At 36.7% G+C, this 24221-nt stretch overlaps 1 protein-coding gene across 1 annotated transcript in view; it reads right to left on the bottom strand.

Annotated features, from left to right (window-relative positions):
* The window catches only part of LOC142321708 (xanthine dehydrogenase-like), a 146836-nt gene that overhangs the window by 19141 nt on the left and 103474 nt on the right, over positions 1–24221 (bottom strand). The window contains exons 19-22 of the mRNA XM_075360011.1: positions 23117–23307; positions 21207–21365; positions 19181–19309; positions 18953–19086 (exon numbers count right to left, since the gene is read on the bottom strand). Coding sequence (XP_075216126.1) covers positions 18953–19086; positions 19181–19309; positions 21207–21365; positions 23117–23307 — 613 coding nt within the window. The remainder of the gene's footprint in view (positions 1–18952; positions 19087–19180; positions 19310–21206; positions 21366–23116; positions 23308–24221) is intronic.

Here is a 24221-nt window from a genome sequence, read left to right as displayed (position 1 = left end):
ATCTAAAGGTTTGTAATTTACAGTGGTGCATCAGTAATATTATTAAGTCTTAAAATAATCTTTTGGAAGCACACTTTTAAACATTTTGAAAGTTATTTTTATTATAAAATAAATGTGTTAACATCAATTCGTTGATCTGATCTATGAATAAAAATTATTTTCTAGCCTTTATCACTATTACTAATAGTTAAGAAAGTGTTTGAGAAAACTACACATCAATGAATAACTATGAAAGGACGTTTGAATGAGAAACAGTATAGATTTAGACCAAAGGTTTGATAACTAAACCAAAACTATATAGAAGTAAATTTTCTTTAAATGCTCTATGTTCTTTATATGGCTGTATAAAACATATCACTTTTTTCTCTCTGTACGTATTTGAGAAAATGACATATATACTGTGAATCTTCTTGAATAACTTGCACCCCATCTCTTCTAACAATCGCGCTTAATTTCAAATACAATCCCAAAATTGTTACATCCTGCCTTCTTAGCTGAATATTTTTTTCTTTTTTCTGTAGATATTAACCCATTGGGTTACACAGCCGGCTGGCAGCCAGCCACACATTTCAAGTTCATTATTACATTGCCGGGTGTGAGACGGACTGAGCAGCTGGTGCTTCTTCTTAGTGTTTCCTTCTTTTCGTTAACAGATGGCATGACATGTTATATACTATTCTGAGATATTGATCTATTGAATGGTGTATAACACAATCGATTTCTCTCAATAGATTGCCAGTTACAAGCATTTGTTTTCGATGATTTCCTCAACTATGCAGTAGTAAAAATGGTTTACCTTAAGAAGTACCTCTCTGAGGAGGAACTTGAAAATATGATGAACAAAAGTGACAGTGGTGTATCAGAAAGTGACATATTTTAATAAAGTGATTCCGATAGTAGTTCAAATAATGAAGACAGTGAGATAAATAATACTAGAGATGACAGTGAGGTAAATGAAACTTTATAGTGACAGTGAAGTTACAGCATCAAGTGTGAGTTTTGCTAAAAAACAAAAGGTAGAATAGTGTAAATGGGGAATTCTGGTTCTACTGGCATCAACCCTATGGTTCATAGACAACTCCCTTCTCAACCAACCCCCTTAGATATGTACAAAAAAATGGTCCATGTTTCTTTTTGGGATGATGTAGCAGTAGAAACAAATAGGTATGCAACAGATGTCTATCTAAAGTATCCTAATTCAAAATCAAAAAGTATTTGGTTTCCCCACTATATGTAATGAAATTTCAGCATATTTTTTTTTTTTATTCTCATCACACAGGTGAAAAAGCCAACACTTCAGTCTGACTGGTCCATAAAAAGATCAATCCTTTCTTTACGCCTTTCTTTTCTGAAATCATGCCATATAGATGGTTCTTACTTATTTCTAAACTTCTTCATTTTATAAACAATGAAAATTCTGACTCTGCAAACCATCTAAACAAATTGCAACCTGTTATTGATCATCTAAGCAAAATTTCAAAAATGTTTATTATCCCGAGGAAAATGTTGCAATTGATGAAAGCCTTATGAAATTCAAAGGTAGACTCTGCTACATACAATTCAATCCTCCAAAAAAGGCACATTTTGGAATAAAGTTCTACAAAATTTTTGAGTCAAATAGTGGCTACTGTTAAGATTTTGATATTTATACAGGAAAGAAATCGGAGTCAGCCAATAAAGACATTTCCACTAGTGAAGCTGTAGTTATGGAAGTATTTACAGTATTTGTTGAAAATTGGTAAACTTCCCCATAACTGTTTGTAAAGCTAACTGAAATGGACACTATCGCAGTAGGGACAGTTAGATCCACAAGACGAAATATGCCAGATAAATTAAAAAGAGGAGAGACAGTTGTATTGTTTTTAGACATACCCATGGTTCTGAAGTGGATGGATAAAAACGAAGTAAATGTTTTATCCAGTATCCATACCGATGTCAATATGATACTACGGAAAAAAATGACAGGAAAACCAAAACCCCATTCCAGAAGCCCCAAGCAGTTATAAATTACAATAATTCAAAGAATGTAGTTAACAGGTAGGATCAGCAGTTGTCATCTTTCCCTCTCATGAGAAGGTATGCCCAAGGGATATAAGAAAATTTTCTTCTACCTGATGAACATTGGCATATTCAACTTATATGCCCAAATAAAAAACATAAAAAAGAAAAAATTCAGTTTCAATCAGTTTAAAATTCAGCTGGCTGAGGATATAATAGACCAGGTCACTCTACCAGACTAGCCTAGAAGTAGATGCTCCCAATTTGGAATATCCCCTGTTAGACTGCAAGCAGCAAATTGGAGACACTTTGTCATACTTATCCCCCCTAATCCCATCAAGAAAACACCATCCAGAAGCTGTGTTGTGTGCAAAGAAAGGAAGAGAAAAGTGAAACACAGTAAGGGTTTGAAAAGTGGCATTGCACATCCCTGAGTGTTTAAGGTATACCACACCAGCAAAAACTTCTGAAGCACTATTATAATCGCTTCAAAAAATAATAAGGTAAAATTTATAAAGATCTCTATCAAAAAAATTATGTAATTGTGAATGACAAAATATGGTTATTTTCTTAAAATTAAGTAGTAAATACAGGATTGACTATGGGAAAAAATATTAGTAAGCAAACGTGTTAAATTAATCAAGTAGACTGATCCTAATAATTTATCATGATGCACCCTTCATCAAGTAATTCAACTTACAAAAATTAATAAGTAAAACAATGATGAAGATGATCATATAATCAAATAATGTTTACTTGGAGTAGAATGTTATAAGATTCAATAACATATAATATTAGATATTCAGTAATATAAATATCTCAAAGAATCATATTACCCTTAGATTATTTGTTTAGTGATTATTTACAATATGTAACAAAATAAAGAATACTTGTCATTTATCTGGAAATGCAGGTGATATAAGAACGGTAGGAATTGTAAATTAACTGTTATTGGAATTAACCTGATTAATTTAATAAATCTAGAGAAAATAAGAGCACCCAATTGGACAAGATCGAACTGTGATAGTATATGAAATTGAAAATGTTGCAAGGGTTGGGAAAGAATATCCAGAGAATATCCTAAAACCCTTACAGTACTATTATTACTATTATACAGTACAGTACTATTATACAGTAGTATTATTTTTTTCTAGAAAGAGAAAATTCAATTTTTTATTCAGATATTTAAAAAATAGATACCTTAAAGCAAATCTATATAACTCTGGTTTAGTTAAAGATTATGTATAACATGATATGAAATATTTATATTTAAATTATAATTTAGCAAACAAATGAAGAGGCACAGCATGAATTATCAAATTCAGGTACAACATTGAACTTGAAAACTAACTAAACAGAAGAAATATGAGAGAGATAACAGTCATTAAGAATAATTAAATTATAAAAATATTAACTATTTTTTTTTTGAGGTTTTTAGGAGCATCGACTACTTTGGTCATTAGCCCCGTTCCACTTCAAAAAATAATTTTTTTTAATTCTTAAATTTCACATTCTCATACAACTAGAAACGTAGGTGTTTCTTGTTTATAAAAACGAAAAGAAAATACAAAAATTAACGCCTAGGCTTTCCTTTTGGCCATCCTTTCTGCACCGTTTTTCCATTCTTCTTACGGCCTCAACTTCTGATGATAACGTGTCTGAAGCCTCGGACATGGTATCTTCTTCTCTTTCTGATGCCAATGACGTTCTTCGGCTGACATCAGGTGATGAAAGCTTCGTTGGTGCAGTTAGTATTCTTGCTACTGAATCGAAACTCGCAAGCGATGCATTTTCGGCGGTTGATGAACTGGATTCGAACTCTAAGGGTGTGCTCGGGCCGGCTGAAATAGACGCTCTCACCGTGGCTGTTCTCTGAGCTTTTGGAGGCTCTGTAGGTACAGTTTTTATATCGTCTGTGTCTGGTGCTTTCTCAATAATTACTTCCATTTCGCTAGACTCAGATTTTTCCGGTACTCTTGTCACAAACTCCTTTGCCTAATGACTCGATGACGGAGTGATTTTTTTGCCTTTTCCAGATATATCATGATATTTATTTATTACTTCGATTGGTGGAGTCATGGTCGCAGGTTTTGCTGGTTCTTTACGCTGCGCCGGTACGTTCCTTATATCAACGACGTCAGTCTGGGAATGAATCTTCACATGCTTAATTGGTTCTATCCGCTGAGTCGACTCAATCTTTGTATCAATGATTCTTTCTATCATTGTCACAAGACTTGGTGCAATCGTACTAAGCAACTGCTTCACGTTAATTTTAGATGAGGAAGGGGCAGCAGCTGCTTCTGTCCCCGACAGGGAGTCTTATTCTTTAAGACTTTGGGGGTTGGCGTCCCCACGGGCCCAGCCTCTGCAGCTATTCTTCCCACTGTACAGTGAGCTGCAGAACACTTTACATCATACACATATACTACACCAAGAACACTACATAAATTACAACATACACACTTACACAATTACACAACAACATCCTCCACTGATATTTCTTACATTAACACTCGGTGGTGTTGCGACATCTTACGAAACGCAACCGTAACCCAAGGTGGGAACAAATCGTGCCGATGGGTGAATGGCTCTACGTAGTGAGTCTCGAACGATGTCCTCTGGGCACCAGGGAGAACCAAGTTGTACTTAGCTCTAGCTCCAGTACGCGTGCGCTCTGCTGGAGTGGTCCATTTTTCGCCGGTACTCGTGGGACCAAAATTTCAGTTCCTTTATTAAATTCAAAGTCCATCTGAAAAAACCACCAATTTAAATCTTGTGAAGAGACCTCGATCAGCTTTGTCTGACGAGGATAAAAGCCCTAGCGAAGAGATCTGCAAATCTTTAGACTTGAATTCTAAAAATATTAGATTCATTGTTCTCCGAAATAGTCAGGAAGGTGGCTCCCTCCAAAAGGTTTCACCTTTCTTAATAAACAAAACTGTAATAGGTGCAAGTGGCTCCCCGAAGAACATCAGGAAATTACGTGACGGATCGATTCTGATCGAAACATTCAACGACGAACAGAGTCGATCTATCTTACGTCCCCGTAATATGAATGGTATAAATATAAGTGCAGAAAGCCACAAAACTTTAAATACGAGCCGGGGTGTAATTTTTTGTCGAGACCTTTTATATATAGATATCACTGAAATAGTTGACGAGCTTTGCCACCAAGATGTTGTTGAAGTGAAACGTATTATAAAACGGCAGAACGGAACAGAAGAACCGACACCGTCTCTTATATTAACATTCAATCTCCCTGTTCCACCAGAGAAGATTAAAATGGGTTACCTCTCGGTTTGGGTACGACCATTCATACCCAACCCACGGTGATGTTTCAGATGCCAAGGTTTTGGTCACACTACAACATCTTGCACGAAAACTGAGATCTGTGCTCGATGTGCTAAAGAAGGTCACAATGACACTAACTGCGAAGAAATTGAAAAATGTGCAAACTGCATTGGTCCACATGCAGCCCGCTTCCGAGATTGCCCAATCTTTAAAGAAGAAAAGGCAATTCTCAAAATCTGTACGGAGCAAAAGCTATCTTTCCCGGTCGCACGAAGAGAATACAAAAAGTTAAATAATTCACGGAACCTGGTTAAACCAGATGTATCTTTTGCCACCGCTACATCGAAACAAACTCTTACAAACGTTAATAATCAGCAGTCCGGATCCTGAAATGAACTTAAAAAACTTGTTCAGATGCTTTCTGATCAAGTAGCTTCACTTACAGCCACTATCTCAGAGCTGACAAAGATGAATAAAAATTCTTTCATCGCAGTTAGTGAATCCAACAGTGTGATACATACGAAAGTTCCTGTTCTCAAAGTCGTACCGGCACGAGTAGCGACTATCACTGCTGGCAGTAAGCCACCTAATAAGCTCCCCGTAAAGGGAACCCACATAACCACCCCCTCTGGGATGTTAACTGCAGCATCCCATTCAAATAAATCTCCTCCACCATCACCTCATATACTGGAGGATATGGTTGAAGAACCACCCGACCCTACGGCATCGGAGTTCTTTAAAATAAAAAATACAAAAAATAAAAACCGAATCACGTACAGCTAATTTTTATATAATTTTTGCAATTTAATTATTTAATTGTTTTAATTTAATTTTTTTTACACTTATGAACATTATTCAGTGGAATGTTAGAGGTATTCGGTCCCGCATTGAAGATATTAGAGTACTAGCGAACGCACATGATCCACTAATCATGTGTTTCCAAGTAACTCACCTTCTACAACATGACCCAATTACACTCAGAGGATACTTCTGTGATTGATACGACTGCCTAGTAACAGTAGGGAGAGTGGTGGAGTGGCGATTTTCATGAAGAATGGGGTGTCGGCTACAAGAATTCAACTAACCACTGTCATTCCTGCTATTGCAGTAAAGGTCTCTATTACCTTCAAATTGCATATCTGCAATCAGTATCTCTCACCGAACAGTGAGTTCAGTGCTTTAGATGTCTCAAATCTCCTCACGCAAATAGCATCTCCATCGTTAATAGTAGGAGACTTCAATGCCCATCATATTTCCTGGGGCTCAACCTTCTGCTCCACTCGAGGAAATATGATAAACAGAGTGAGACTCATTTTAATTGGTCTGTTTGTGATGACTTTCACGGCAGTGATCATAGACCAATTATTATTGGTTTCAGTGTAGACTGCGAGATTAAAAGAAGGCCACGGAGATGGATTGTTGAAAAGGCAGATTGGAATGGATACCATAAAGCATTCCAATCGCAGTATGACGAAAGAGCGAACATCCTCGACCAATATTCTTCTTTTACGTCCATGATACTTGAGAATGACAACAGATATATCCCACAAACATCGGGTAATCCTAGACGTCATTTTGTTCCATGGTGGAACGATGATTGCAAATATGCTATTAGGAATCGACGGCAGGCACTACGCAAATTTAATCGTAGTACAGCAGAACATCTAAATTTACACCGCAGGGCTAAAGCGGTGTGCCGTCGGGTATTCTTGGACGCTAAGAGGAATTCATGGGCGAAATACGTGAGCACTATCTCACGCACTACTCCCACGTCTACTATATGGAAGAAAATTCGTGCAATTTTCGGATCACCGAAACAATCTATTCTCGGTCTTATTGATGAAGGAGAACTCCTTTCATCACCCTCGGAAGTGGCAAATAGTCTAGCAAAATCTTTCCGCTCGGTGTCTCTCACCTCATCATATAATATTTTACGATTACGATTATACGATTTTCAAAGTTACAAGATACAAATAGAAGAATTATCGTTAAACATTGGTGATTCGGTTGGAGAATTAAACACTCCATTCGTATTTAAGGAATTGTTACATGCACTTAAAAACTCACGGGACACTTCCCCTGGACCGGACAACATTCGCCTTTCCATGCTTTCACACTTTCCTTTTGGCACTACAACAACTTTTGAATATTTTCAACGGTTTATTCTCCGAACAAGTCTTCCCACCCGGCTGGTCAGAAGCATTTATTATACCAGTACTAAAACTTGGTAAAGACTAAACCAACCCCTCAAGCTACCGCCCTATTTCATTAACAAGCGTTTTGAGTAAAATAAAGTAGAGAATGGTAAACTGCAGGCTTACATGGTACTTGGAGAAACATGGCTTTCTATCGCCAGAACAGTGTGGTTTCCGACAAGGACGATCTTCCATTGACCATCTAGTGTCAATAGAAACAGCCATACAAAACGCTTTCCTCAATCGCCAGCACCTCGTCGCTATCTTCTTCGATATAAAAAAGGAGGCGTATGACACAGCCTGGCAAAGTGGTATTCTTAACACTCTCAAAGAATGGGGAATCAAGGGCAATATGCTTGCTTTTATCTGGGGATTCTTAAATCACCGAACGGCTCGTGTTCGTGTAGATGATTCGCTCTCAGATAGTGTCATCTTGGAGAATGGCGTGCCCCAAGGTAGTGTATTAAGTGTCACTTTATTTTCTGTAGCCATAAACGGTATTACCAAATGTGTGCAGGCTCCTGTCTCATGTTCTCTATTTGCTGACGATTTTGCTCTTTACATTGCAAGCCGTTCAACACCTACAGCAGAGAGACTACTGCAGAACACTATATCTCACCTTGAAGCTTGGTCCAGGAATACTGGTTTCACATTTTCATCCGAAAAAAACAAAATGTGTAGTGTTTTCTCGGCTACGAAACCCTTCTATTCCGAAATATTTTTATGAACGGAGAGACTATTACTATTTCTACCTACGTCAAGTTTTTAGGTTTATTTTTTGATAGCCGTCTTACTTGGGTCAAACATATAAAAGAATTAAAAACAAAATGTTCCAAACTTCTAGATATGATGCGAGTCCTTACTAACACCAACTGGTGAGCCGATAGGTCATGTATGATACGTTTTTACTATTCCTTTGTTCGCTCCCGTTTAGATTATGGTTGTGTCGCCTACTCTTCAGCTCGTCAAACCGTGCTTAAAATGCTGGATAGTGTACATCATACTTTCCTTCGGCTTGCCACAGGCGCGTTTAGATCTAGTCCTGTCGCAAACTTACTTGTAGACTGTGGTGAACCATCACTTTGGGATAGACGAGACTAGCTTTTATTATGTTATTTTGCTCGTCTCAGAGAACAGCCAAATCACCCGGCTCTTGACTCAGTCTTTAGAAATCCTAATCTAGGAAAGTATGAGGACCATCCACGTCGTACTGCACCTGTAGGTGTCCGTACTCGGCGTCTGCTGCAGCATATATATGTTGACACACCGTCATTTTTTCCTACGTATCCTTGCTCATATCCTCCATGGAGAATAACTCTTATAAATTTTACTTTTGACCTTACGACATACAATAAACAATCAACACTACCTATTGTCTTCCAGAAAATGTTTCAGTGTGTTCTCTCCAAGATGAAACCAGACGCGGTTGTATACACTGATGGATGATGATGAAGCATGTAACCAGCCTCCTTTCACTACCTGAGTTGCTACTTCTGATTTTATTAATTATGTAAAACAGTCACTAAGAGCAAAGTGGCAAGGCGACTGGACCACTACTGTAGATAATAAACTCCGGCAGAGTAAAGATTCTGTGTTACCATGGGACTCCTCATGTAGAAAATCTCGGCGTGAGGAAGTACTCCTCTGTCGGTTGTGGATAGGACACACCAGGGTTACACACGAGCACCTGATGACAAGAGAACAAGCACAACCTATGCACACGATGCAACTGCCGCATGACTGTGCACCACATACTCGTGGACTGCATATGTTATGTTGCGTTGCGTCGTAAGTTTAAATTACCCAGAAACATCCGTGGTGTCTTGTGCAACGACAATGAAGTTTTAAACCGGATGTTTCTTTTTCTGCGTATTGTAGGGCTAACCCAAAAAATTTAATATTGTCGGGTATATTTCTTATTCTAGAAAAGTTTTTAATAGATTTGATTTTGTTAACCGAGGAGGGAGCCTTTTACACTCCCTATCCGAATCTGTTAAATTTTATTTTTTATATATTTTTTTTATTTTTTTATTTTAGCTTTAATGTTTTAATGACTCGGTCTGTGATATTAGTTTTAAGATTCTAGTGATATTAGTTCTAAGTTTTATGTTTGTGTCTTATTTTTTTTTAACTTTTTTGTATCATTTTTGTGCTCTTGTTATCCGAGAATGGGCCTTTTACACCCATCTCGGACTTTGTTTAATTGTTTTGCTTTTATTTTTTTATTATTATTTTAAGTTTTAGTTTCACGTACTAGTTTTAATTACTTTTATTTATTTATTTTTTTCTTCATAAAAAAAACCGGGCGATGATAACGTACAGACGTTTTTCGCCCTCCACAAAAAAATAAAGAAAAAAAAAGCTGCTTCTGCATATGTGGTTGATGGTCGAGGTTGATTGACAATTTTCTTCGCTTCAGGATAGCTTACTTTTTGAAGCGCTTTAACTTCCTGAATGGCCGTTTCCAATTTATATACTGGCCAGTTCCTTGATCGGCAGTTGTGCTGCCCTTTACAATTAATGCAGATTGGGGGGGTCTTTACATGGATCACCCTCGTGTGTTTTCATTCCACACACGCAAATTTCTTGCACTTAACATCTGGCTGCAGTGTGTCCGAATCATTGACACTTAAAACATCTCATAGGCTGCGGAATGAATACACGTACATCAAGCCGATTTATGCCAGCTCACACCTTATCAGTAAGATTAGGCCTATTGAATGTCAATACATGCGAGGCCGAAGGGAGAGAATCTCACCATTTCTTCTCATAGTTAGCTTGTGACACTGTATCACTCCCTGACTAGACATTTCCTGTACTATTTCTTCTTCTGTACTATTTAGAAGATCACAGCAAACAACCACACCTCTGGATGAGTTAAAGGTGCCATGCGGTTGCACAGATACCGCAGATTCACTGATCTTCTTCAATGACTGGACTTTTTGGCTTTGACTGTCGTTAATAGTTTCGACGTGCAATCCATTAAAACTCTTCCGGATTTCCTTGACAGGACCACCAGAACAATTAGCTATCTCTCTAGCGATTAAGAATGGGCTAACCTTTTGGTCGTTTCCATTCTCCTTTGTAAGAATTAAAAATCATGGTTTAGGAACATTATTGCCAAAGTTTTTCTTAAATCTCTACTGATTCTAGCATCTTTTCTAATTTTATCCGTCTCCTTGCACTTTTTCCTTTTCGCTTGTGGCAAATCAGCAGTTTTTAAACGAGGGTGTTTACGTGCACCCTCTGCCACGTTTGTTTGTTCAAGACTATCCATTTCTATTGATACCTTCTGTAGCAAGGCTAACCGCCGGGGTATACCCCCACTCCAGGGCTACTAACCTTGGAGATCCGATCCGGTACTCCGGTAGAACTGGCATATGTCCTGGCAGAGAGCCGATGAGCAATCTCTGCACTGACTCCAGACTCCTACTCTCCTACAAAGCTTTCAGAGCTCTCATGCACCGACATACGTGGTCACCATTGCTACATGCTTGCCATCGCAGGGGGTATGTGGACAGCGGAAGGGTCTCCGTTACACCTGCAATATCATTGACCCTGGCCGCCACATCGCCAGCTCTAAATATGGTATGAGTCCATTTCCAAATCGTTTGGTTGTCCATAATCTGCAGGTGGCCGAAAAATCTAGTCCGTCTGGTAACCTGGGTGGAAACAGGTCAAAAAGAGAAACATATCCGAGGAATTTACTCGGAGCCCCGTTAGCCAGCTATATGTATTGTACGTAATACAGCTGTTGCCACCCTGGACGTGGAACGTAGATGTGTTCCGGACGTGGAGATTATCTACCTCAGGACATTATTATTATTTTTTTTGTCATTGGGCATCGATTACCAAGATCATTTAGTCCTTGTCAATTCCCAAAACAAAAAGTACGAATAAACGACAGCATTTAATTAAAAGGATGAAGTAGCAAAAGGAAAAGTATAAACACGTTGATAAAAGTTCACACACCCGAATGTGATGTAAAAAACTAAAAATAAAACAAAGAAAAGGAAAATCTAACTATCCTATTTGGACATAGAATATATGTCGAAGACATGCCTCCGAAAATTAAATTTAAATACAATAGAAGAGTCCGGCCGTATAAAGAAAATACAGCAAGTCTCAAATAGCACATTCCTCATTTCTCAAAATTCTCTTTATTCCTCCTTCTATTTTAAACTGACGACGCAGATCGCGATGCACGATGCAATCCTTCAATAAGTGTTTGACTGTCAACGGTTGCTGACACTCCTCATAAACTGGTCGATTGTTGCCAGTCAACATATAAGTAGACGTTAGGTTCGTATGCCCTACTCGTAACCGTGTTATAACAACCTGCTCTCTTCTTTTGATCGGAAGTGGACTGGTCCATTTACGAGGAGAGTCTTTCACGGCGTTAAGTTTTGTGGTTAACCCATTCCAAACTCTGTGTCATTCACGTATGACACAGGCACACACATGACACTTAACATCGCTAGGTCTGACGGGAATTCCCTCGGGCTCAGGCTTGTCAGCAGCCGCTCGAGCTGCCTCATCCGCAGTCTTGTTACCAACAATAAAGGTGTGATCCGGGATCCACATCAATGTGCTCTGTTGCTCCTTCTTGCTTAGCACCTGGAGCAGCGCAAGAATCATTTTCACCAAGGGGTTCGTTGAGCACGCTTCTTGCAGTGCTTGAATACTACTCATTAAGTCGCTGCAGATTAAAAAGGACGGTACATGATAGTGCTCACAATACGTCAGAGCTTGCCAAATGGCATACAACTCAACTGTTCAAACAGATGCAACTGCTGGCAAGGACCACGAATGACTAACGCCAGCACAATGGAAGGCACTGCCAACGCCGTTCGCCATCTTAGAGCCATCCGTGTAGAAAACAAGTTCCTGTTCGCGTTCGCTCATAAGCTCTTGAAAACGATGAATTATTACGTGAGAATTGCATTGCTTAAAGCGTGCTAGATCCATTTGAAAAAAATATTGATGGAAGCAGCTACGGTGGCGTTTCACACCGTTGATTCAGTAACTCTTGGAAACACAATGTTGTACTTATCCATCAATTCTCGAGCTCTGATTCCGGCCGGCCTGGTATAGGTCTGACGCCGGAAGCTTGTTGGAGAGGATGTCTAGTGAACGCTGGTGTATTTACATAGTTCGGTGATGATGTGACATTGACCGTATAGCGCTGTAACAGGATGAATCTTCGAAAACGTAGTGGAGACAATCCTGATTCACATACAAGGCTTCGATGGAACTGGTGCGAAACGCTCCATTCGCATCTCGAATTCCGGCGTTTTGTACGACATTCAAGGCTTTCAGACAGCTCTTTTGAGCCGAGGAATAAACAACACAGCCGTAGTCGATTCTTGATTGTATCAATGAAGTATACAGACGTAGAAGAACCTCTCGATCCGATCCCCAATTGATATTTGACATACATTTGATTATGTTTAACGTTCGTTTGCATTTAGCTGCTAATCGTCGTACATGAGGACGCTATGTAAGACTTTATTGAAGACTAGTCCCAAAAACGACTTCTTCTTTAGATGGAACTCCAACACCCCTTATTGTAAGTCGTGGACTAGGGTGTGCTCCTCTAAAGCGACAGAAATGTATGGCGCATGACTTTTCGGTTGAAAACCTGAAGCCAGACTATTCAGCTGCATCAACAATATCATAGATTGCTTGCTGTAACTTGTAGCAGACCATTGCAGTTTCCGTGCTGGCATAGAAAATCGCCATATCGTCGACATGCATACATTTACCAATTCCTAATGGTATTGCCTATAGAACCCTATTGACAGTAATTGTAAACAGGGTGCCGCTAAGGCGTGACCCCTCTGGAACTCCATTTTGTAATCGCCTACTTGTCGAATAGGTGTTGCCAACGCGTACTTTTATAGTTCGCTGAGATAAGTAGCTGGTGATAACCATGGAGAGATTTCGACGTAGTCCCCACTCATACATTTGTTTTAAAATTCCATACCTCCACGTCATATAAAATGCTTTTTCAAGGTCGAAAAATACGCCTGCGAAGTGCTTCTTGTTAACAAAAGCATTCTGTGTAGCGTTTTCAAAAGTATAATGTTATCAGTCGTAGAACGACGCTGTCTGTATCCGGTTTGATACGGTGAAAGAAGTTGCTTTCTTTCTAATAACCACACTAAACGAGCATTTATCATTTTGTCTAAGAGTTTGCCAACACACGATGTTAGAGATATTGGTCAGTAACTCTTAGTGTCTAAAGGATGTTTTCCTTGTTTCAAAAGCGGTATGATCACTGTTTCTTTCCACATTTGTGGATATAAGGCCGAGGTCCATATTCTATTAAGTAAGTGTAATATCCACGCTTTGTTATCGTCGTTACTTTTTGACGAATGCATACGGAACATCATCATATCCAGCTGAAGCATCACTGGAGTTTTGTAAAACATGATTGAATTCGACGAATGAAAACGGTACGTTATAAAAAAGGTCGTTGTCCGTTTCAAAGTTCAGTGATGCTTGCTCTCTTGAGATGCGAATGAAATCGATGTGATGATTTTCATTCTTACTCACAGTTTCGAACTGATCGGCTAACAATTCAACTATATCCTGTTGATCGATTATGACGACACCGGCTTGTTTGAGCGCGTTTAATGAACGGCTATTGGACCGGCCAGCTATAGCTTCTTCCAGCTATAGCACAGATAGTAACACATCTGCTTGCGTAGCAGATGTGTTACTATCGATGGAGGATACATATGCCTCCCAGGATTCTTTTTTCGCAGATAATATGGTGCGTCTGGCGTAGGCACGATGATTTTGAAGAAATATTGGATTCTCCAGGTAGGACGTTTCTTGAACAGATTGAATGCTGCTTTCCTTTTCTTACTAATTGCTATATTTACTTCGACTCCTCACCACGATACACTGGGTTTCGTCGAAGTTACGGTGGTTTTAGGAATGTTTTCCTTTTCTGAATTTAAAATTACCTGCGTTGCCTCTGTTATATGCTCATTGATGTTTCCAGTATAACTTGGGATAACAACGTTGTCTGTATAGCCACGGTTAAGACACCACCCCTGAATAAACTTTGTTTTTTTTTTACGACCTTCTGCCGTATATTTGTTGAAATTATAATCGGAAAGTGGTCACTTCCATGAAGGTGTTGGTCAACGTTCCAATCTAAGGAAAGCGACAATACTGGACTGCAAAATGACAAATCTATCGCCGAAGTTTCACCGTTTCGCATGTTGAAAAATGTTCCTGTACCTTTTTTTAATAGGTTAGCTCGGTGTTCGATATAAATTCTTCGACGTTGCGCCCCCTGCGTTCCAATCGTTGTGAACCCCAAAATGGGTTACGCGCATTGAAATCCCCTACCAGAATTATCGGTCCTGAGAGTTGGCCATATAAGTTCATTAAATCAGCGTTCCAGTTGCCGTCCGAGAGATATATGTTACAGACGGAGACTTCAACTGGAGATGATAAACGTGCAGCGACAGCTTGTAACGTAGTATTTAGTTGTATTTGTCGAAAATACAGGTGCGAACGTACAAGAGTGGCAACACCACCGCTTGCTCGGCCATCAAATAAAACATCTGCACGTAATACATCATATCCACGTAGATGGAAATCATCTCCTGGCTTAAAGTGGGTTTCTTGAAACACACGCATGCAGGGTTGTGCTCATTTATAAGTAATTGAAGCTCAGGTAGGTGGGAGACACAGCCGTTAATATACAATTGTATTATATTATTCTGCATTTACTTTATAAGCGTGGTTTACCCTATTGGGTAAGCCTTTGGATGACCACGAGGGACCCTTTGGCCATCCTTTCTTCTTTTTCGTAGTAGTAGTACAACCTGAGTCAGTCAGTGGCCCCACAGAACCGCAGTCACTCTCCTCACCTGAGGCTAATATATTCTCAGGGTTTGGCAGAGTTGCGCTCTGTGTAAGACCGGGATTTGCTGGTTTTGGCAATAAGAGCGGCGCCGTCATGCCTTGTGTCGTTTCCATTTTGTCTAAGTTGACGACAACAGAAGTACTGCTCTTCTGAGGCCTCTGTCCTTTTGGTGGCTTATCCTCTTGCGGGGATCTAAAGGTTCCGGAGGACATTTGATTTTCGATAAAATCGATGTCCCTGCAATATTAGCTTTGGACTGCTTCTTACCGCTACGTTCAATCACCTCATAATCCCTCGTGTTTGCGACGTCAATGGTTTATCTGATTTGGCGATGACGTTTGACCGCTGACTACTAGTCGACGGCACTGGTTTCAACTGTAGCGAATTTCCTTTCTATATATTTGTCTAAAACCGTAGTTAGAACTGGTGTGAATCGCTTGATTACGCTTTCAATTATTTGTGGCGAAGATGTATTCGTGCTAGGCGCAGCCGTTTGCGCAAAGGATTTTTTCCCTGGCGTCTGTGCGTCAACTATTTTCTTCGCTTCAAGATAACTAAGTTTTCTGAGAACTTTAGTTCCTTATATCGCGATTTCTTTCTTGAAAGTAGGACAATTCCGAGATCTTGCTGAATGTTGTTTTCCGCAATTCACACATAAAGGGATTTTCTTACAGGGTTCACAATCATGGATTGCTTGACCACACGCACAAATCTCTTTACGATTGCATCTGTCGGAGATATGACCAAAACGTTGGCGTTTGAAACATCTCATCGGCGGTGGGATATAGGCGCGCACATCCAATCGATGGATTCCGGCCCTGATTTTTTCAGGCAACGATGGCTTATTAAAAGTAAGGACATGAGAAGAAGAGGGTAGCACTTCAGGGGGTAAGGCACGACAGACTACTACTCCTTTGGAATAGTTGAGTGTGCCATGAACTTCTACAGTAACATCAATGTTCGCCAATTGTTTCATTTCTAATAATTTCGCTGATTGTACGTCGTTCAGGGCTTAAATGAATAATTCAACCTGCGTCTTCTTAACTTCTTTAACTGGTCCACCAGCTTTCGTCGCGAGTTCCTTAGCTACGACGAAGGGAGTAATGTTTGAAAAACCGCTTTCCGATCCATCGTTTCTTTTAATAACAAGATATTTCGATCGAGAAATTCCTGTTGATGGAACTATCTGTGCATGTCGTACATCTACACTTTTCTTTTTCTTCGACGATGACGTCGAAGGAGGAAAGACTTCAGAACGAGGGCGTTTGCCCTCAAGGTTGTCCGGGGTTACCGAACGAGGGTTTAAAGTTTTGGATTCAAAAAAAGTGTTACAGAATAATTCGTCTCTCTGGCTTTCCACCCACCACGAAGCCACACATTTGGGACCCATCCGGACGCCAGGGCTACCAGAGAGATATAGATCCCAATCCACCCCAAACAGGAAACTAGGGCTGTCAAGGTATCTCGGGCTCTCACCTGTTTACCCGTCTCCTCCACAAGCGGAAGGTTCAGTCGTAAACGAGCCGATTGACCAGTAGTGGTTAGCAAACCGGCCTCCTGTTTAGCCAAAGTAGGGGCCAAAACGCTGTATTGCTACATCCAACCATGGTTTTCCAAACCAACGGCGAGGTTTGACTCAAGTGCCAGGATCCCCATTTCCAGCGACACAGGTCTCCGAGCACGGCAAACACGCAGGGGAGTTCAGTTTCGAGATGAAAAACGACAGTGATCAATACTCCCATGACCACATCATCCAGAATGGACTTTGACCATAGCTCCGTTAGACGGCTTGGAGTTTGGTACAAGTCTGAGAAAAGTGCACAGCCGTTGTTCCCTCCCCCTCCCCGAACGTGGATCGTAGATGTTACTGATACGAACGTGGAGATGGATTTACTTCGGCGGATTGTTATTATTATCGTCATCGTCATCATTATTATTATTATTTCCGAGCCTGCAGTACTGGTGGTTGCCGGCGTCATACCCATTGCTATTTTGACAAGGTAGCGCCAGGTGATCTACAGGAGGCGACGGGCAGGCGAAGACGGGAAGACCATTGCTAACGAGGAATGCACTCGCACGTTCCTTGCATGGCAAGAGACCTGGGACCACGAAACCAGAGGACGATGGACCACATGGCCTATCCCTCTGGTCAGATCGTGGACGGACCGGCGGCATGAAGAGATGGAGTACTACATGACCCAATTTTTAACGGATCACGGGTAGTTCCGCGCTTACCTCCATGTCATAGGGAAAGTGCCGTTCCCCGACTGCCTCTATTGCACAGATAAATCAAGAAATTATTCGCTGCTGTATGCAGTAACATAACTGATGTTATAAGTCAAAGTAATATAACTAGTGTTAAAAGCATATATATATAGTTTTTATGAAGGGCACAAGTAGCCTCAGTTTAATGTAGCTTACTTTTTATAATATAGTGTGTCAGATATTTCTATGTCGTCTCTTGTAATCATTTATGAAAATCAAACATGCTTAAAAAGATCAATCCTGAAAAAACTTAAAAACTATTTACATTTGAAAATATTCATTGAAAAATGCGAATGACTATACATTAGATTAGCATACCCTTTAATAGTAATATATTTATAAGACAATAATTTAATAAGAAAAACTTGGCTTTTTAAATACTTACAAATATATTTTTTTGGATTATAATACAGCTCATTCCTCATTGTTATCTGCAAACGGTGCTGTTGTTATTGAATTTTATCATAAATGGTTTGGAAACCGGCTTAACAAATCTATCTACCTATCTGTAATAGGTTTTTAATATGTAATATTGAAATTTTATGTATAGCATAATAAGCCCACGAAATAACCATTCTTAAATAACATAAAATTGATTGAGCTAAAAAGCCAGGAATTGCATTCCTATGTATTTATAAAACATAAATTTATTTTAAATTTGTCTTTTTGTTGTTGAAATTATATTTTATCAGGTTAATCTAATAATTTCATTTAATTGTGCAATATTTTCATCATATTTGAAGTGTTGAAGCACAACTGGAAAAATTGAGGAAACTATAAAACATATTTAATACTAAAACTCTCATCAAACAAAATCATTGAACTCAAAGAAATAATATTTCACAGGAGTTCAAAACATCACCTGTAAGTTTATACGCAAATAGCAAATTAGACATACTGCAATTAACATTATGGATTCTCTTTGACTTAATAGTAGAACCAATATATTCAAAATTCTCTTCTCTCCTCTACTATAACTATACATGTCCTTCAATTACAGTACTCCTTTCCCAGCTTTACAGCTATTTTGAACAAAAGTAAACATTGAAAGAACTCAACACCAGAATAGAACAGATGCTCTACACCAAATGCAACTGTTCAAAACTAATCTGAGCCATAAATTTTATTAATATAAATTTACATAATAACTGAATAATAATTGTAACACCACCTTTATAACTACTTAATTTATATCATAACAAAGGAAACTGTGCAGTTTTTAAACAATATGAATCTGAAATGTAATAGCGAAAAATTTTAAATTAGATATTTATCAAACTGATACAAAAAGCAAAATGGGCTATGTATAACTTACATATGATTTACATATAGATTTACATTTTCTTGACAAGCTTTTTGAATTATTTGTAACCAATCAGCTTTTGGGGGTAATTGTTTTTTGATAGGTTCAAGGCGTTGTAAAATCTCTTCACATCCTTTTTTCACTGCCTGAATTAAAAAGAGAAAAAGTTATTAGCGAGAATTTTATGTAATTTTTTTAATAAATTGATTAACTAAACAAATACCAGTTAAATTAACTTACATAACACACAGATTCACTAGTTATACTTCCTCCAGTCATAACATTATTCGGTGAAACTACTGTTGTAGTTGGCTTCACTTTCACATGTTCAAGAGGGATACCCAGCACATAAGCACACACTTGAGCTGCCTGAAATCAAATTAATGTAATATTAAGAAAATTATTTGTATTAACACTTATGGGATTATCAGTAAGGAGAAAAGGAAATTGTTGTAATATAGTTTTTAATAAAAATTTGGCAGTCTTTTAATCGACTTTTACGTAAATGTTTCCTTTGATTAATCATGCTCTACATGATGATAAAAAATAAGAAAAATTTGATAATTTAAAAAAAAAAACAATATTCTAGTCAGTCAAATCATTAATGGAAAAAATTGTATAATACCACAAATCATAAGCTGATAGTGTTACAATAATGATATCAAAGTCACTAAATTAAAATATTAAATGAAATAATATCTCTTTACTGAATCTGTTTGGGGGGGGGGGGGGGGGGATGAAATGCTTTTGCGTTATCATTGCCCAGAATAAAAATATAACAAACAACAATCCAATAAAAAATTAAATAAATAAAAGTGTACATCTAATATCACACATAAAATATCACCTAAAACTCACTTAAAACTAATATCATAAATGCAAACTTAAAATAAAATATTTTTTATTTAAAATAAAAACAAACATAAAAAATACAAAATTTAACTAAACATAAATAAAATTAAATGAAATCTGAGAGGAGTGTAAAGGGCTCCTTCTTGGATAACAGAAACATTAAAGAAAACAAACCTAAAAAAACTAGTACAAAAATATTAAATTCTGTGTAATAAACTGAAGTGTCACAGAAATCACAACACCTGGTCTAAAACCTGCTTGTCATTATCCATGATTCGAATATTTCTGGGCAATTGAAATTTACGACACAAGGATGCGTAACATGTACATTTATTGAATATCATTAATAGAAAGTATTGTTAATTATTCAGAAACATCTTACAAATATTTTCACTCTTATCATCAAAAGTGTGGTTGAAAAATTTAACTAAATTTTTTATTATTTACTGTGTTTAGTCTATGCATTAATTTACAGTATATTTTGGATTTCCATAATTTAACTGTTGCTTATTATTTGGAAGTGAACAGATTCAGTAATTTACATCCTCACTGTATCAACCAAGAATAGTTTTATATTACTGACTAAGTAAATAGTCCCAGCAAGTGACAAATATATCAGTTATGTAAAGAGAATTTCTGCATTAATCAGACAATTTTAGGACACTGGGTTCATTCTTTCTTTTTCCTGTATAGCCTCTGGAAATTACCATTCAGGTATTACTTCAGAGGATGAATGAGGATGATGATATGTATGAGTGTAAATGAAGTGTAGTCTTGTACAGTCTCAGTTCGACCATTCCTGAGATGTGTGGTTAATTGAAACCAAACCACCAAAGTACACTGGTATCCATGATCTAGTATTCAAATCCATATAAAAGTAACTGCCTCAACTAGGACTTGAACGCTGGAACTCTTGACTTCCAAATCAGCTGTTTTGGGAAGATGCATTCACCACTAGACCAAACCAGTGGGTTACTGGGTTCATTCTGTCAGAAGTGATTAATCCAAAAAAATATTCAGTAATGTAAATTATTCTTTTTTATGTAATGGGTAAAAAAACCTTCACATAGAATCTTAATCAAAAATATTTTATAGTCATTTAATGAAGTTGTTAGCAAATTTTGTTAACTCAACTATTCATTTACATAATTTTTAATAATAAATTTATGTGTAAAATTGCTAATGTGTTTCAGTTGTGTTATTTAGAAGGAAACTCTCAGCATTGTGTGAATCACTGACTTCTGTGAAGTCTACTGACCATCTTTTACAACAACTTACCAGAGTAAAATACAAATGGCAAAGCAATTAGAGAAAGCAAAATTAAAACATCTACAAAGAATCTTCTCTAGGTGATTTATAACATTTATTTTAAATCTACACCTTACATAAAAGAAAATCCATGTGTATTCATTACCTTTGTATTAACTCCTTGTCCACATTCTATACCACCATGAGAAATAGATACAGTACCATCAGAGGCAAAGATTGATATGTTTGCATGATATCTTCCCCAGTATCCAAATGGATATGTCAATGGAATAAGTGATATACCACGTTTTTTCCATCTGTTAGTCTAAAACAGCAATAATATAATATACAGTCTAATTCATTATGTCAATCATAATTAAATATTTATAATCTAATTCATGGTGATCTCCATGGCAGAGTGGTAGCATCTCAGCCTTTCATCTGGAGGTCTTGGGTTTGAATCCGGTCAGGCATGGAATTTTTCATACACTACAAAATTTATATTCCATGTACAAGCTTAAGTAAGAGCTTTTGTGTAATTCATCAAATCAAAAAAAAAAATTATTAAATGTTATATATCCTTCAAAAAGAGATTATATCCTATATATCAAACATAATAATAAACTAATGACAGATAATTAATAAATCAGTAATTATAACAAATAAGAAGCCAAATAACAATTTATAGATGTATGTACTTAAAAAAATAAAAATCAGACAAATTTTTGGTTTACATATCAGAGTTTTTGAAGCTCTGATATGTTACATAAAAAGGTTTTATCTCAGTTATTATTTGATTTCTGATAGAGGAAGCTGCAACAAATTTCTGGCATCCCTATTTTAATGTGCTTCAAACAGGAGTAATTTATATAATTTTATAAATCATCAGACTGACTTAAATCATCAGTTATTAAATTCATATTTAACTAATAATTATTAATTTACTAAATAAACAATCTTATTAAGATGTAGCTGTCTTAACAAACATTTCTGCTTATGTTGGAGTATACTTGACAATTTTATTTCTAATGTCAACCTCAACTGTAAAGTTATTTCCTTTCTCCCAACTTAAACTTGTGCTTATAAATTTCACATTGTATTGAACTATTTGTGTGATAAGTTAATTTTAACATTTCATTTAGCGATTAATGACTTTGTAGTATATAATCTTGTTTCTCTAAGAGAACTTACAAAAATTTGATTATGTTGATTATAATGACTGTAAGCATTTCTTCTGCTTGTGAATATATGTACATTAGTCAGATGTAAAATTTTGTTCAATCACTTCAATTAGATTTATATTGTATTTTCATATTGATTTTCAGATTTATTAAGTTATATTCAACTTAATTATCATTATATATAAAAAATATTTATCATTACTTATATTAAATAATATAATATTTATATTATTTTATTCAAACAAAGCTTGCAAAGCTCATTTTTTATTGAATGTTGTATTTTATTTGTTTATATACTCTGTAGCTACAGAATATGTCCAAATACAGCTACCTTTTTTTTGATGATATGGAATGAATTTTGCAGCGTGTAAACAGTGACACCTTGATTGGGTTTCAAACCCATAATCTCTCAGATAAAAAGGCAGAAAATCTACATGTAGGAAGAGGTTAAGCCATATAAACTTATATCTATTTTAAATAATTACAGGAGTGTTATATTTATCAAACCATTGCTTTTTTAGGACACCAGTCTTTTTTTATTTTTTTTTAAACTAATTTTAAAATGTTTTTCTTAATAACTTCCAGTACCTTAATTTAAATTTATTTTAACCAAACATTATTTGTTTTCTTTACTTTATTATAGGAGTTTTACTTTTGTGATAGAGACAAATTATGTTACAAACTGATGCAACTCTTCTTCAGTGATAATGGAGTAGGCAGAAACAGTTCATACACATTATTCTCATTTTGAAATGCCTGGTAAAAACATCAACTACATTTTGAATAAAAATAATTTTGTCAATGATGTGTTTTATATAATTATAACTTTTCTGAATAGAAGTAACTTTTTTTTTATATTACTAACTTTTTTTTTATATATGTATAAATAACTTACATTATTAAATGCATCAATAGCAGTTGATCGTTTTTCAAATTCGGATGTATTTTTAAGATTCTCCATCATTTTTAAAACAGGTTTCTGTACTTCCATCATATTTATTTGTCTCACAGCATATGGATCCTTTTTAACAACATTTGCTATATGTTCCATTAGATTCTCTGCAACAGCCACAGCTTCGGTGGACCCTATAACAAAATGAAATGAAAAAAAATATATAGGCATTTACATTGATTAAACATCATACAGTTAAATAATAGAAAAGGTGTGATAATTACAAGCTATCATTTTGCTCTTGTTTGCAGATACAAACAGCCTTCTACAATAAATAATTAAAGGGTATCGTAAATGAATTTATTTTCATGAATTGTTAAAATAAAATTCTACATTATCTAAACCATTAGCTAGTTACAATCTTTATATTTTAGACTGCAAATATAAATGATAATATACTTCATATTTCATGCCAAAAATATATGTAAATAATAAATTATGAACTCTATTAAATTTTACAAAAGTCAAAGATCAAAGTAGTAATTAACGAAAAAAGGCCACCAAGGAGGGTAATTACATAGAGCAGTAAGGACTGGAGGTAGTATTTAAAGTTGAGAAAAGGTGCTGAGTTCTGATGCCTAGTGGAGCAGTAGATCTCAGCTATTCCTGGTAAAGTTGGATGAATTGGTTATGATTTAATCCGAGCCACATAGGAGCATATTATTTGCTTCCGCCTATTCCAAAGAGATGCCTCACCACTGTCCACTAGCAGACGTATCACGGGACTTGAGCAAAACAAATATAACATTTGAATCATATACATACAATAACAGAGATCTTTTATAAATATATGTCTTACAGTTTGTTTTAATAAATTATTCAGGTTGTTATGAAAAATATATCTGTTTTATATTTCATTCCCTTTAACATCCAAATTTCAATATTTACACTACTTGGAGAATTTGGCAGTGAGGGGGGCGCTCAGGTGCCTCAATACCTAGGGACAGCCCTGAGCATTACCATTACATACACACAAAATTAATACCATATCAGTGTATTCCTCTGTTGTAAATAAGTATGGCATTACTTCAATGGCAAACCGATCATG

This window comes from Lycorma delicatula, chromosome 1 (assembly GCF_047948215.1).
Source record: "Lycorma delicatula isolate Av1 chromosome 1, ASM4794821v1, whole genome shotgun sequence".
NCBI classification, from domain to species: Eukaryota; Metazoa; Arthropoda; class Insecta; order Hemiptera; family Fulgoridae; genus Lycorma; species Lycorma delicatula.
This window is presented reverse-complemented; position numbering and strand designations above follow the sequence as displayed.